At 39.9% G+C, this 12,573-nt stretch overlaps 1 protein-coding gene across 2 annotated transcripts in view; it reads left to right on the top strand.

Moving 5' to 3' along the window:
* Positions 1-12,573, top strand: part of EPHA4 (EPH receptor A4) — a 149,242-nt gene that overhangs the window by 58,758 nt on the left and 77,911 nt on the right. For both annotated transcript variants that reach the window (XM_077155257.1, XM_077155258.1), the window contains exon 4: positions 8,703-8,858. In XM_077155257.1, the coding sequence (XP_077011372.1) occupies positions 8,703-8,858 (156 nt within the window). The remainder of the gene's footprint in view (positions 1-8,702; positions 8,859-12,573) is intronic.

Below are 12,573 nucleotides of genomic sequence, written 5' to 3'. Positions count from 1 at the left end.
TTTTTTTTTTTAACAATTCCGGTTTATTTTTTGCTTTGCCATTCTTCTGCTTACATCCCTGCTGGATCACTTATGAAACCTCTCTGTCCTAAACATCCTAAATAGATGTCGAGTATATTCCTTTATATAATTGATTAAGATATCAGAAATGAAGTATTTCGATGCTATCTGGACCCTTTCTTTCTCTTTCAATTTCAAAATAATAGCCTGAGGGCACTTCAAAATAAAATTACCATTATCAGGTCAGAGCCTTCAAAACAAGTAGGGTATGTCTCAGAAATCATTCAGTTGCTCACTAGAGGAAGCAAACTTGTAGGAATGGGATATATGTGAATTTCTAGTTTTTCATCTGTCTTTTAGAAAACATTTTTTCCAGAGAGCATAAAAAATTCTTCAAATAGTTAAATTTAATTACTTAATGATTTTTTAAAAAACTGGCTTTATCATCCTCATCCTGAACTTCCTATGCAGATGACAGAGCAGTATTTTGAAATCAAATAAACAGGAATTAATTGTATTGTTTAATTGGTGTGTATATAAAAGTTGGCAGTGATCAATTCAGTGTTGACCTCAGAGGACAGCTACTCGTTTGAGACAGTGCTAGGTTAATAATTTTTTCTTTAAATTTTTACCATGTAACCTTTACATAGCAGAGTTCTATGGTGGGTGTTGTCTCTTTACCTCTTTTTCCTTTTGGATCAATCCATTTTTATAAAGATGTTCTCCAGGCTCTGTTCTAAAATAGTATAGGGATTACAGAATACATTCATATTGGTTTGAAGAATAATTCATATTTTGTCATTCTTTATATTTAAAAAATTTCAAATTTCTGAACCTTCTCTTACTCACTGCCAACTTCAAAACCCATTACTCTTCCCTGGTAATAATTTGGAGCAATTTTAATTCCTGCATCTTCGGCTACTGAAAAAAACGGATGACCTAGACTTTGCCATTTTTACTTAGAATTGGGTCTGGTTACTGATGGGCAGTGGTTCTCAAAGTGTGGTTCCCTGGATCATCACCATCAGCCTAGTAAGTTGTAAGAAAAGCAAATTCTTAGGCGCCACTCCACAATCATTAACTTGGGTTTTAACTTGAAGGGCTTTTTTTTCTTTTTAACTTTTTTTTTTTTTACTGTATAATACATATATACAAAGCAAAGAAAGAAAAAAACAGTCGTTTTCAAAGCATTCAACAAGTATTTCCAGGACAGATCCCAGAGCTTGTATGGGCTACTATACCATCATCTCAGAGTTTTCTTTCTAGCTACTCCAGAACATTGGAAGTTAGAAGGAATATGTATATATATTTACCATAACTTTTTTTTCTTTCTTGTGAAAAATAACATATATACAAAAAAGCAGTACATTTCAAAGCACCGTACAACAATTAGTTGTAGAGTTTGGTATGGGTTATAATGCCACAATTTTAGGTTGTTACTCCTAGCTGCTTTAAAATACTGGAGATGAAAAGAAATATTAATATAATCATTCAGCAATAATACTTGTTTGTTAAACCCTACCTTCTCTGTACAACTCCACCATCACCTTTGATCTTTTGCCCACTCTATAGGGGTATTTGGGCTATGTCCATTCTGCCTTTTTCATGTTGGAATGACTTTCAACAATAAGGGGTAGAGAGATGGAACTAGCTGATGTTCTGGAAAGGTGGCCCCTCTAGGTTTCAGGACTTATCTGGTCCAGGGGCCCATCTGGAGGTTGCAGGTTTCTGGAAAGTTATCCTAGTGCATGAACCCTTGTGGAATCTTATATATTGCCCTAGGTGTTCTTTAGTATTGGCTGGAATGGACCTGATTGGGGTTTGACAAGTTGTGATAGGTAGCAGCATGCATAAGAGTGACCTCCAGAGTATCCTCTCTACTCTATTTGAACTCAGTCATTGATACCATATTTGTTACACTTCTTTTTCCCCCTTTTTATGAGGATGGCATTGTTGATCCCATTGTGCTAGGACCAGACTCATCCCTGGGAGTCATCTCCCACAGCACTAGGGAGACTTTCAGAAATCCTGGACTATGTCCCACATAGCAGGGAGGGCAATGATGTCACTTGTGGAGTTGGGTTTAGAGAGAGTGAAGCCACATCTGAACAACAGAAGAGGTCCTCCAGAAGGAACCCTTAGGTACACTTATAGGTAGGCTAAGCTTCTCTGCTACCTACATAAGCTTCACAAGAATAAGACTCAAGATCAAGGGCTTGGCCTATTGATCTGGGTGTTCCTAATGTTTGACACAGTACAGGGAATTCCCTCACAGTAAAGTGTAACAGTTCCATATTTTTTAACTTGAAGGACTTTTAACAAATCCTTGAAGTCATTCCATTGCACACTAACATCTGAGAACCACAGATGTTGAGACTAGAAACTTGGCATCCTAGCTAAATTTCAGTCCAGTCATCTCATGTCAAAGGCTCTTCTTTAGTCAACTAATTATCCCAAACCAGAGCTTAGGCTGCACAATAGTGACCCAAGAGACCAGTTTATATCTTTGAAAGCTCTCGAACATTTCACTGTCTATACATATACCCCAAGTTGGGGTTATTTACATACAGAAGGTTAAGCAGCTCTTTTTTTTTTTAAGGTAAATTGTAAATACAAAGTATTTCCATTGTTTTTCTAGTTGATCCTTGATTTTAGTAGCTCAGATACCAAAACTGAGTGTTAGTCTTTTTATTTCATAGATGAAGATATTCAGTTTCAGGATTCCTCAGGAAAGAATACTAAAATAATACAAAGTTAAGCCTAATCATAATTTATAACTGTAGAAATGTGAAATGCCCAAGAGAAGACACGGTTTTACTTATAATTGAGTCTAATAAGTTTTCTAGTGTGATGGTGCCTGGGAAGTATACTCTTTTGTAGCAGTAGAAAGAAAGTTCTCTTTTTCAACTTTGTCATTCAAAACCCAGGGAGGCAGTGCAGGGTAACTGATCGAGGAACCACAGATTCCAGACTTTTCTTGGCATGCTCCAGAGATAGAACTGTGGGCAAGAAATTCATCTCAAAAATGAATACATTGGACTAGAGCAGGGATCAGCAACGTACAGCCCCATGGGCTAAATCTGGCCTACCACCTGTTTCTGTGTGGGCTGAGGGCTAAGAATGGTTTTTATAAATGAGCATTTGCATTCAATTTGATAATAAGGACCACTTGCTTTGAACCCCAATTAAGTAAAACATTATCTCCACAGAATAATTCCATTCTTCTCGGTAATAAAGCCCTATTTTGGGGAAAACAAAATGTACTTAACTATTATTATTATTATATTTTGAGTTCCATCATCATCGAAAAATTTATCAAAATTGTTTACTATTTTATTAGCTAAGTACCTTCATAATATCTTTGATCTTGCCCTTGACCCACAAAGTCTAAAATTTTTAATATCTGGCCTTTTACAGAAAATATTTGCCAAACTCTCGACTATTATTATCCCTTCAAAAATCCAAATTTCAATTATTCTCAACAAATAGCAGTGTAACCTGTACTGGGATGTCGGTGATTTGTATACTGTGGACTTGCCAGTGTTTGGCTGTATCTTTCCGTTCGTGGGCCCAGAACCCAGTTTCAGAGTAGATGTTCAATTTTAGAGCCCCATTTCAATGTAACAATTATCCCTCCACCTTGGCCCTGTAGTGTCAAAAATTAGAGAAGATATAGATAGCATAGTAGTGCTATCGGGATTAAAAAACCAACCCTGCCTTGGGCAAATCCATAAACTCTATCTCATTTTCCTCATCCGTAGTCTGAGAATTCATTCATGGTCATATCTTCCCCAAAGGTGGCTGAGGATTGCACACTTTTACAAAAACCTCAAAGCAGAAACCCTCTTTGACAGCCTCTAATACTATTCAAATAATAAACAGCCTAGCAGGTGAACAGTTAATCAGGAAACTGATTTAATAATGGCCATTAAATGATTCTGACATTTCTAAATTAGATTCCTAAACACACTAAATTTACTATGCATCCACTAAACACCGGAAGCAGAGTTCTCCGTGGAACCTGTTTGGAAGCATGCCTGCATGATGAAGTTGGAGGGACCTACAAGCTTTCCTGGGAACCAGTTTGCGTAAATAGTTCAAATTCCCCCAAGGGACCAGACCTGGAATTTCAGCTTTGACCTTCCAGAGACCCTATATTAAAATGCAAATTTGCTACCTGAGAAGGTAATTTTTAACTCATTAGTCCATTTGTTAGTACTTAAACCCAAATTAGGCTTTTCAAATTAGCTCGGTACTTAAAGAAGTGAATCAGATTCTCTGAAGTGGAATCTGGGTATGTAGGTTTAAAAATCCCCCCTCCCTGCTTCCAGCATTCAGCCACATGTGCAAGAATTAACACACACACGTGGCATACAGACACACGAGGCTTAATACTCTAGAGCAGCACAGTTCAATAGAAATATAATACATGTAATTTTAAGTTTTCTAGTTGCCACGTTAAGTGTAAAAAGAAAAAGATGAAAATAATTATATGTTCCCTTCCATTTAACCCAATATATGCAAAATATTAGCTTCAGTATTTAATCAACATAGAATATTATTAACCAGTTATCTTACTGCTCTTTGGTCATGAGTCTTTGAAGTTTGGCATGTGCTCTACAGGTCCAGCACATCTCCATTTGGATCAGCCCCTTTTCGAGTGCTCAGTGTCTAGGAGTGGCAAGATTGTTGGGCAGTGCAGCCCTGGAGAGCCTTGCATTTCACAAACTGCATAGCAGATGGCAGAAACACAAAGCTTGGCTGATGAAGGCAGCAAAAGAATGGGGAACAGAGTTGTGACTATCCCCAGTTCCCTACCCCTGGATAATATCAAGGTGATACTTTTTACTCAAGATCAGTCCTAACCCTGTGTCACTGCATATAGACTTTCCGCAGATCATGAGTTCTGGAATTAAGTGCTTGATTGCACATCTTAACTGTGTCACCTGGGACAAGTTGCTTAAGACTCTGTCTCTTCCTCTACAAAATGAGAACCCTACAGGGTTGTTGCAATGGTTCGATGAAAAGTACGTGTAAGTACAAGAAGTGCTCAATAAATATGTGTCAAAAAAATAAATAAATAAATAAATAAATATGTCATCACGATTGCTATTATTAGTAGCTACTTTTTTTCTCTTTCTATTTCTTCAGATTAAATTAGCTAACAAATGAACTATTAAGATAATAAGGTACTATCCTTTTTTCTGTATTTCTCTCAGGAGGAGAAAAATGCCCGTCATCATCTATCTAGGTTATTTTATAGAAGAGCAGGGTAATCAGATCATTAAGTTGGACATTTTGCTCTCACAGACACACATCCATGTACCAAGGCCGGGGGGAGGAGGGAAGAACCAAGGAATACTCCATTCATTACCTTAAAAATTCTTTTGGGGAACTAAAATTATTATCTTTAAGGATCTTGTAAAGAAAACTATATGGAAGATTCTACCTTAAAATGCAACCATGTTATGGTAGTGAATGAGCCAATAAAAGAGGAGTTTTTCTTTCTCATTATTATTCAAAGCCAACAGAAAGAACTAATTAAGGCAAAGCTAAAGGAATCAAATTCAAAGTTCGCCTTGCACATGTGAACGAATCTCCCCACAAAGGCACATGCGGAGGCTGCTTAGCGAGCCCTTTCATGCCTGTCCCATCTACTGAACCTTCGCCTAAACGGGGCAGGGGAAAAGGTGGCCCTTCAGTGTGCACTTTGAACCCTGCACAGAACTTGTTTCCATAGTCATTAGTATTCAAAGATGCAGTGTAATATTTCTCACCTAAAAGAGAATGATGGGAAACCGTAATACATGTCAGTGTTTGATATGCCAGACACATCTTTGACAGGCGTTTTGTTTGGAGTGAAAGCTCTAGTGAAAATTTGAAGACACCCACAAAGGTGGTGAGCAAATGCAGTATGTACTCACTCAGTCATGGAGCAGAATGCTGGAAGGCTCTGAGTGGAGAAATGCATCGAGCCGTCAATTTAGTAGGTCATTTTGAATATAGGCAGTGTAAGGGCTGTGTGCCTGAAAAGCCACCGCTATATTTTGAGAGATCCTTTCTAAGAATCCTGCAATATTAATAACGTGTTCTTAATGTGGCTGAAGACAAAAAGAATGTGTTAAGGGTAGCAAGGGCCGCCAAAAATAGCACAATGACAATTTTGTATTTTCTGCTGGTGCTTGTAAAAGCAAGGGGAAAAGGGAGTAAAAATAGTCAGCATGTTTAAAGAACAGCAGCCTTTCAATTTTCCAAACAGGTATAAAACCCTGTAGTTCCCAAATGAGCCCATATGTTTATTCTTAGTAACGCATGAACTCCAACTTTACCAGCTTCGAGGAAAAGTAGAAAAAATACATAAAGCTGCAAACTCATTTCTTCCTTAAATTAACAGAATATATCCACCTAATTTTTGAACCTTCAGAAATGCAAGACTCAGCTTCCAGTTTGATTTTCGTGAACTATGAATTTAATTTTTGAACAACAAGGAGTCTGATCAGAAGTTGAGGCAACAGCAATGCAGTATTTTCTTTTTACACGATTTTGAATGAGTTGTTTACACATGGCAGTGAGGCAATTGTGAGCCAATTGTTATCCCTGTTGACCTTCTTCTACTCGCCCTGTGAGTTTTTAGAATTTAATGCACAATGAAATCGAGGTACACAAGGATGTCAGGAGTACAGAGTTTTCCTCCACCATTCAGATGTGAAAATATGAAAGCAATGCGTGCTTGGCTGGGCAGGCTTTCTAGCACCCAGTGACAAGTTTACTACAAGCTGCCTTTGTTGACTGTCACCGACCCAGTGGAAGGTGAGATGCAGTGGGTTTGTGGCTGGGTTGAGGGACTCACTGTGCTTAACATGGGGGGACCAGGCTTGACCCCCAGTGCTTCTTCCTGCCAAAGCCATGGTTTCTGGTTTTAATCAAAACCCCAGGACCATTTTGAGCATGACCAAAAAGCACCTTGCAAGTTGAACCTTATCTGATTATGCGATGTGTGTAAACTTGAGACGCATAAATCATAGTCATTGAAGCAACTTGTTTTTCTAAGATGCTCTGGTCTAGTGAAAGATGAAAAGCAAATAAGGGAGAGATTGATCTCCAAGCGCTTTTATTGTCGGTGCTCCACACATCATAAAGTTTTGGCTCGTTAAAGGAAATTCCATAAACAACCTCAGTTAATAAGAGTGAAGTAACGTGTGCCTTTCCTGAGCTTCTGCTAAACTCCCTTTCCACTTGCCATTGCAACAGCATGATTAAGAAAATACCAACAGGATGTGCAGGCAAGGGGAACAGTCTTCAAGTGGAAATACATACAGATGCCTGATGGATTTGGCCAAGGGATTGTGGCCATAGCTCCGCAAAGAATCAAGCAGTTTTGTGGCCCTCCTTTGTCTACTCGTTTCAATAAGATCTGCTGGATTGCTGGCTCGGTTGCTCTCTTTTGGCTGTCAGGCTGATGGAAAATACCTGATGGCTCTTTCTCCCAGCTTGTGTTTTTGATAGTATGGAACCTCCTAAAGACGTGCCAAATGGAGAGCATCGAAAATGAATCATGCTGGAAAGAAACCGTCACACTTTTACCTCTGGTCTCATGAAATGACTACTTTTAACACCTTTTCTCTGTGGGTTTTATGCAGATGGTGTTGGTCAATTTTTATACTGGGTTGAGACAGATTTGAGAGGTGATCATGAAGGGTATAGGGGAGGAAAAAATCCTGGGAGGAGGCAAGACCCTATTAATTAGTTTTTCTTACGAGATTTAACAGAATTATTGAGTTTTTCCACATTAGTAAAAGGAGTCCTTGGTGTCAGTGTGATGTTTATAAAGATGAAGTCATGGAAAGCATGTCAGGTGCATAAAGAGCTGTGTGACCCATGACCTGCCCTAGCCCCTTGCGGGGTGTAGGAGGTAGCGGAGAGGGAAACATGGGAAGGTTGTATTAATTTGAGAAAAAATTCTGTTCTAAACAACTAGAAAATGTCCTAGCATATTCCATTCCAGAATCAACAGTTGGTAGAGGTTTATATTACTTTCCCCTGAAATTGTGATCCTGTGTCTTACAAACTCACGTCTCTTATACTTGGAAATTTTTATTGGTCTGTGCCTTTGGTACTCTCTGCAGCTGTAATTAGGAAATAATCAGTAACCAAGTTCTTTCTGGCACTTGTATACATTTCCAGTTGGTTGGTTAGAGTCTGTGTTCTGGATTCCATAGCATGTGGCTGAGAGTACAGACTTCGGGGGCATTTGAGTTGGGGGTTAAAGCTGAACCCTGACACTTAACCAAATGGCATGATCTTGTATCAGGTATTAAGTGCTCAAAGCTGGTAAGGTAAGGATGGTAACAGTGCCCCTGGAAAAGGAAAGCTGTAAGGATTCAACATATAATGTGTATACAGTGCTAAGCTGGGGCTGTGGATGAGCTCAGTAAATATTAGCTATGCTTTTACTTGATATCACCAGTTTTAAGAAAATTCTTCCATGACTCCTTGCCAACTGACCAGGAATGTTAAATAACCCTCAGAGTGACCATAATCAATTAATGGTTTCGGTTGCTTTATTCTTATCTAAGCCAGATGATCACTAGTGATTTGCAATCGCATCATCACCCTTCTTCGGTATCAAGAGGTAGCTTTCCCTTTAGCTTTGTGGTTTTAGCCGTGGTTTATGTGTGTGTCTTTGTTTTCCTTCTCTCTAGCCTGCAAGATCGGATATTACAAGGCACTCTCCACAGATGCCTCTTGTGCCAAGTGCCCACCCCACAGCTACTCCGTCTGGGAAGGCGCCACCTCCTGCACCTGTGACCGAGGCTTTTTCCGAGCAGACAATGATGCTGCTTCCATGCCCTGCACCCGTAAGTTGAATGCTTTGTCTGCCATTCCTGCCATGCCAACAGCTTTCATTACCACCTAGCAGGGCTGCAGGGTCTTCCAGGATAAACATGCAGGGGGCAAATTAGATCAAAGATGCATTTTCCTCCATCATAGCAGGGCAAATGCTTATGAAGAGAAAAGGGTCTTTCTCACTGTTCTGGTTGCCCTCAAAATGCACAGCTGCCAAAAGACCACTTTGTGGAACACAGATTGAGTGTTCAGGGGTTGTCCGACAGTGTAATTAGAGCTGAGACTGGAATTTAAAAACGGCTTTACCATTTCATTGAGGACTCTTGGGGAATCTTGACAGCTGTGGGAGGTAACAGGTAGAGGGCAGGGTGACGGATGGGACCGCATGTGGGAAAGTGGTTTCAGATCTATGGCAGGGCAGCCCAGCGTGCACTGAGGTCATAGACTGTACTGCCATTACATCTCTTCCTTCTTTCCTCATAGTTTTGTATTCATAGCACCCAGGCCTGGATCCTAATAAATGCCTGTTTAATGACAGACACTTAATAAATGCTGGGTTAGTGAGTAGATGTGGCTGGCAAGCATGGTCTGCCAGAATAGTTGAGAAAACTTTTCTCACAGTGTTCCTGGGATCACCATTTCTTCCATGGACAACCTTGGCCTTGCAGATCCTGTCATGGGCATGTCCTTAAAGGCTCAGAATTGAGGCCCAGTTGTTCCACCAGGGTCTGTGCAGTAGCCAGGCTCATAGTCTTCCATAGACTTTGGGTTTGCTTCCCTGCCCCATCACTCAGGAGCTGGGGGACCGACTTAGCCTCTCAGGTCTCAGTGTTCTCATCTGTACAATGGAGTTATTAGTGGCTTCTTCTTGGTTGTTGGTGCACAACAATTGCATGTGGTTTGCTTTATAGACTATGTAAATGCTCAAGATGGTGCTACTTGATATATTTTTATATTGATTGTCATTAGGACTATTCAATTATTTTATTCCCTAACTACTGTAAACTCCATCTCAGCGTGCCTGGAGTCCACATCACTGCAAATGGTAGGGTTTTTTTCTGGTTATCAAAAGCAGTTGAGGCTGCTGCAAGGCCCTTGGCTTGTCCAGTCAAAAACCACTTTTAAAAAGAATAGGGAAGAGAAACTTCAAATTTATGCTGAAATTGCATAACTTCTTAGTTTCTTTGATAACAAAGGGATAATAATAATGATAATAGTGATTTTATAATTGGACCAGATAATGTATTGGGCACTTTCTGTAAATTTATTACACAGTTCTTATAACAAACCTATTAGATATCTTCGGTTACATTTGAGGTAACTGCAAGCACAGAGATTTTAAGGAACATGCTCAAGATCACACTCACCTTGATAAGACAGCTACACAACCAGAAGATTCTTTTGCCTGCTTCTCCACATCAAACATGAACTTCCAGAGTTAAGGGGTGTGCTCTAGCCACTTTTAGGTATAACAATAAATATGCAAAGAGTTTTTGTCTTTTTCTATTCCTTTCATAGAACTTTCTCCAAATGGCTATTTTGCTTGACCTGCTCAAGACCCAACCATTTTCTTTCCAAATCTAAACCTTCTTAACCTATGTCCCGTTGTGTAATCTCTCCTCTTCTATCCACCCCCATTGCCAACAACTCTAATTGTGGGAATTTAAGGCACTATAGAAAACTCCAGGAGAATGGACTGACATTTTGATAACTGCCCTCAATTCACATCATGTAGCCCATCACCTCCTTTACATGGTGATTGTGTTACAAATCCTCTTGAAATAAATCTTTGGTGGCAAGAGAGCATGGCTTTTTCTCCTGAGTATTTTTCAATCCTGTAACTCTTATCTGTTGTCCTAGCATTCCAGGGGACCCTGTGTCAGTAACTCAACTATTGCATCTTGTTATCGAGAGTTTAGGGAGACTCCAAAGTTTGCCATGTGCCTATGTTACCGGAAAATTTGCCATATGTGTCATAAAACTGTGATAGCTGAGCATTTGGAATTTTATGTTTCTGTAGGAACACATTTTTAGCTTTACCCTGAATAAGCAAAAAAGGAAAAGAAAAAAACGAAGGGGAAGGAAAAAAATACTAAGTTTAGCATATGGATTGAACAGAAAGTTTAAAACCTAAAGTAACTTCTGTGTTTCTTTCAGAGGTTGTTTTCAACAATGTCAAGGTAGATGGTGTCTTCTTGTGTCATTGGTGAGAGACCAATGAAAATACCATTGCAGTATTTGATTCTTTTTCTCCTGGCCCATGCTCTTGGAATTCCTTCTTCTACACTGTTAATTCAAGATCTTGTGCTTTCCTCTGTTTGTTGTACCCTGCTGAATTGACATACAGTACTTCAGTTAAGAGGAAACACTGTGCTGGTCAGAACACCACAACTTGCCAGTGAGTCAGCCTTGATTAGGACTAACCGTGGACCAATGTTGTCACTTTGGCCAGTTTGTTTAACCACTCCAAGCCTTGGTTTTCCCATCTGTAAAATGAGATTCTCACCACTCACTTCTTGGGTTTGTTATAAGAATTAAATCAGAATTGTAAAGGTCTGGCACATGGTAGGGATCTACTAAATGCTTGTTTTCATCCTTATTTACCTCCAGCTGGTCACTTCCTTCCCCAGACCAACTCCACAGCAGGTTGCCAGTGAATCTCACAGCCTTTCTCTCGGGGGTTTTTACCCTTGACTGCAACTAAATCACCTGCACCCCAGGATCTCTGGGGGCAGGACCCAGGCATCAGTATTTGCACAAGTTGCTCAGGTAATTTTGCAGCGCAGCAGAGATTGAGATCACTGCTCTGCAGTGTTGAATTTTAAGTTCTTTGTTTTTCAGTGCAGTAAGCATTACTTACTTAAGTCTTTAAGTCTTACTTAAAGACTTCTTAAGTCTTTTAAACCTCCTCCAAGATAGAGCTATGGATCAAGGAGGTGACCATACTTTGCTGCTAGATATAGTAGTAAGTTCGGCAGCAGAATTAGAACCCAGTTCGTACCCTATGGCTCTCTTCTGGATTTCTCCTTTCCTGTTGAATATCGTGGATCTGCACTGTCCAATACAGAAGCCACTAGGCACGCACAAGTGACTATTGAAATGGAATATCATTCATATTACATTTAAAATTATTTGCACTTGTCACATATCAAGTACTCAGTAGGCACATGTGGACTGTGCCCATCATAACTGGACAGTGCAGCTACAACATTTCCATCATGGCAGAAATTTCTCCTGGGTGGTGCTCTAGTAGACATTTCTGTAGAGAAGACAGTGGGAGTTTCTCAAAGAACCTATTCTTCAGACAACCTGCAGAGTGAAGCCCTCCCCCACCCCCCCACCCCCAGCTTTATCAGGGTCTCTCAACAAGACGTTGGGATGGAAAAGAACATAAACATCAGGGATCCTTTCAAACTGATTCCAGCCTCTAATCAGTTCTTCCCAGTTGGTTAAGCCAGGTGACAAACCCAATTCCCTTGTGCTGACAGCCATGATAATCAGACCCCTTCTTTGTTCATTATGCTGTCTCTACCCCCAGCATTCTTATGCAGGCCCTGCATTTAGGGATCGCTCACTGTGACGGCACTCTAATGAAGAAATAAAACACACTACCGGAGACTCATTCTTCTAGCCAAAGAGAGACTCTGCTCCACTGGCTTGTAAAATCAGGTTTTTGTTCACTTGGAGAACGATTAGACCAGGTGAATACAAGATACAAGTAGCATT

The sequence above is a fragment of the Tamandua tetradactyla genome, chromosome 3, assembly GCF_023851605.1.
Source record: "Tamandua tetradactyla isolate mTamTet1 chromosome 3, mTamTet1.pri, whole genome shotgun sequence".
NCBI classification, from domain to species: domain Eukaryota; kingdom Metazoa; phylum Chordata; class Mammalia; order Pilosa; family Myrmecophagidae; genus Tamandua; species Tamandua tetradactyla.
Note: the sequence above shows the minus strand (reverse complement) of the source record. Positions and strands in the feature narration are given on the sequence as shown.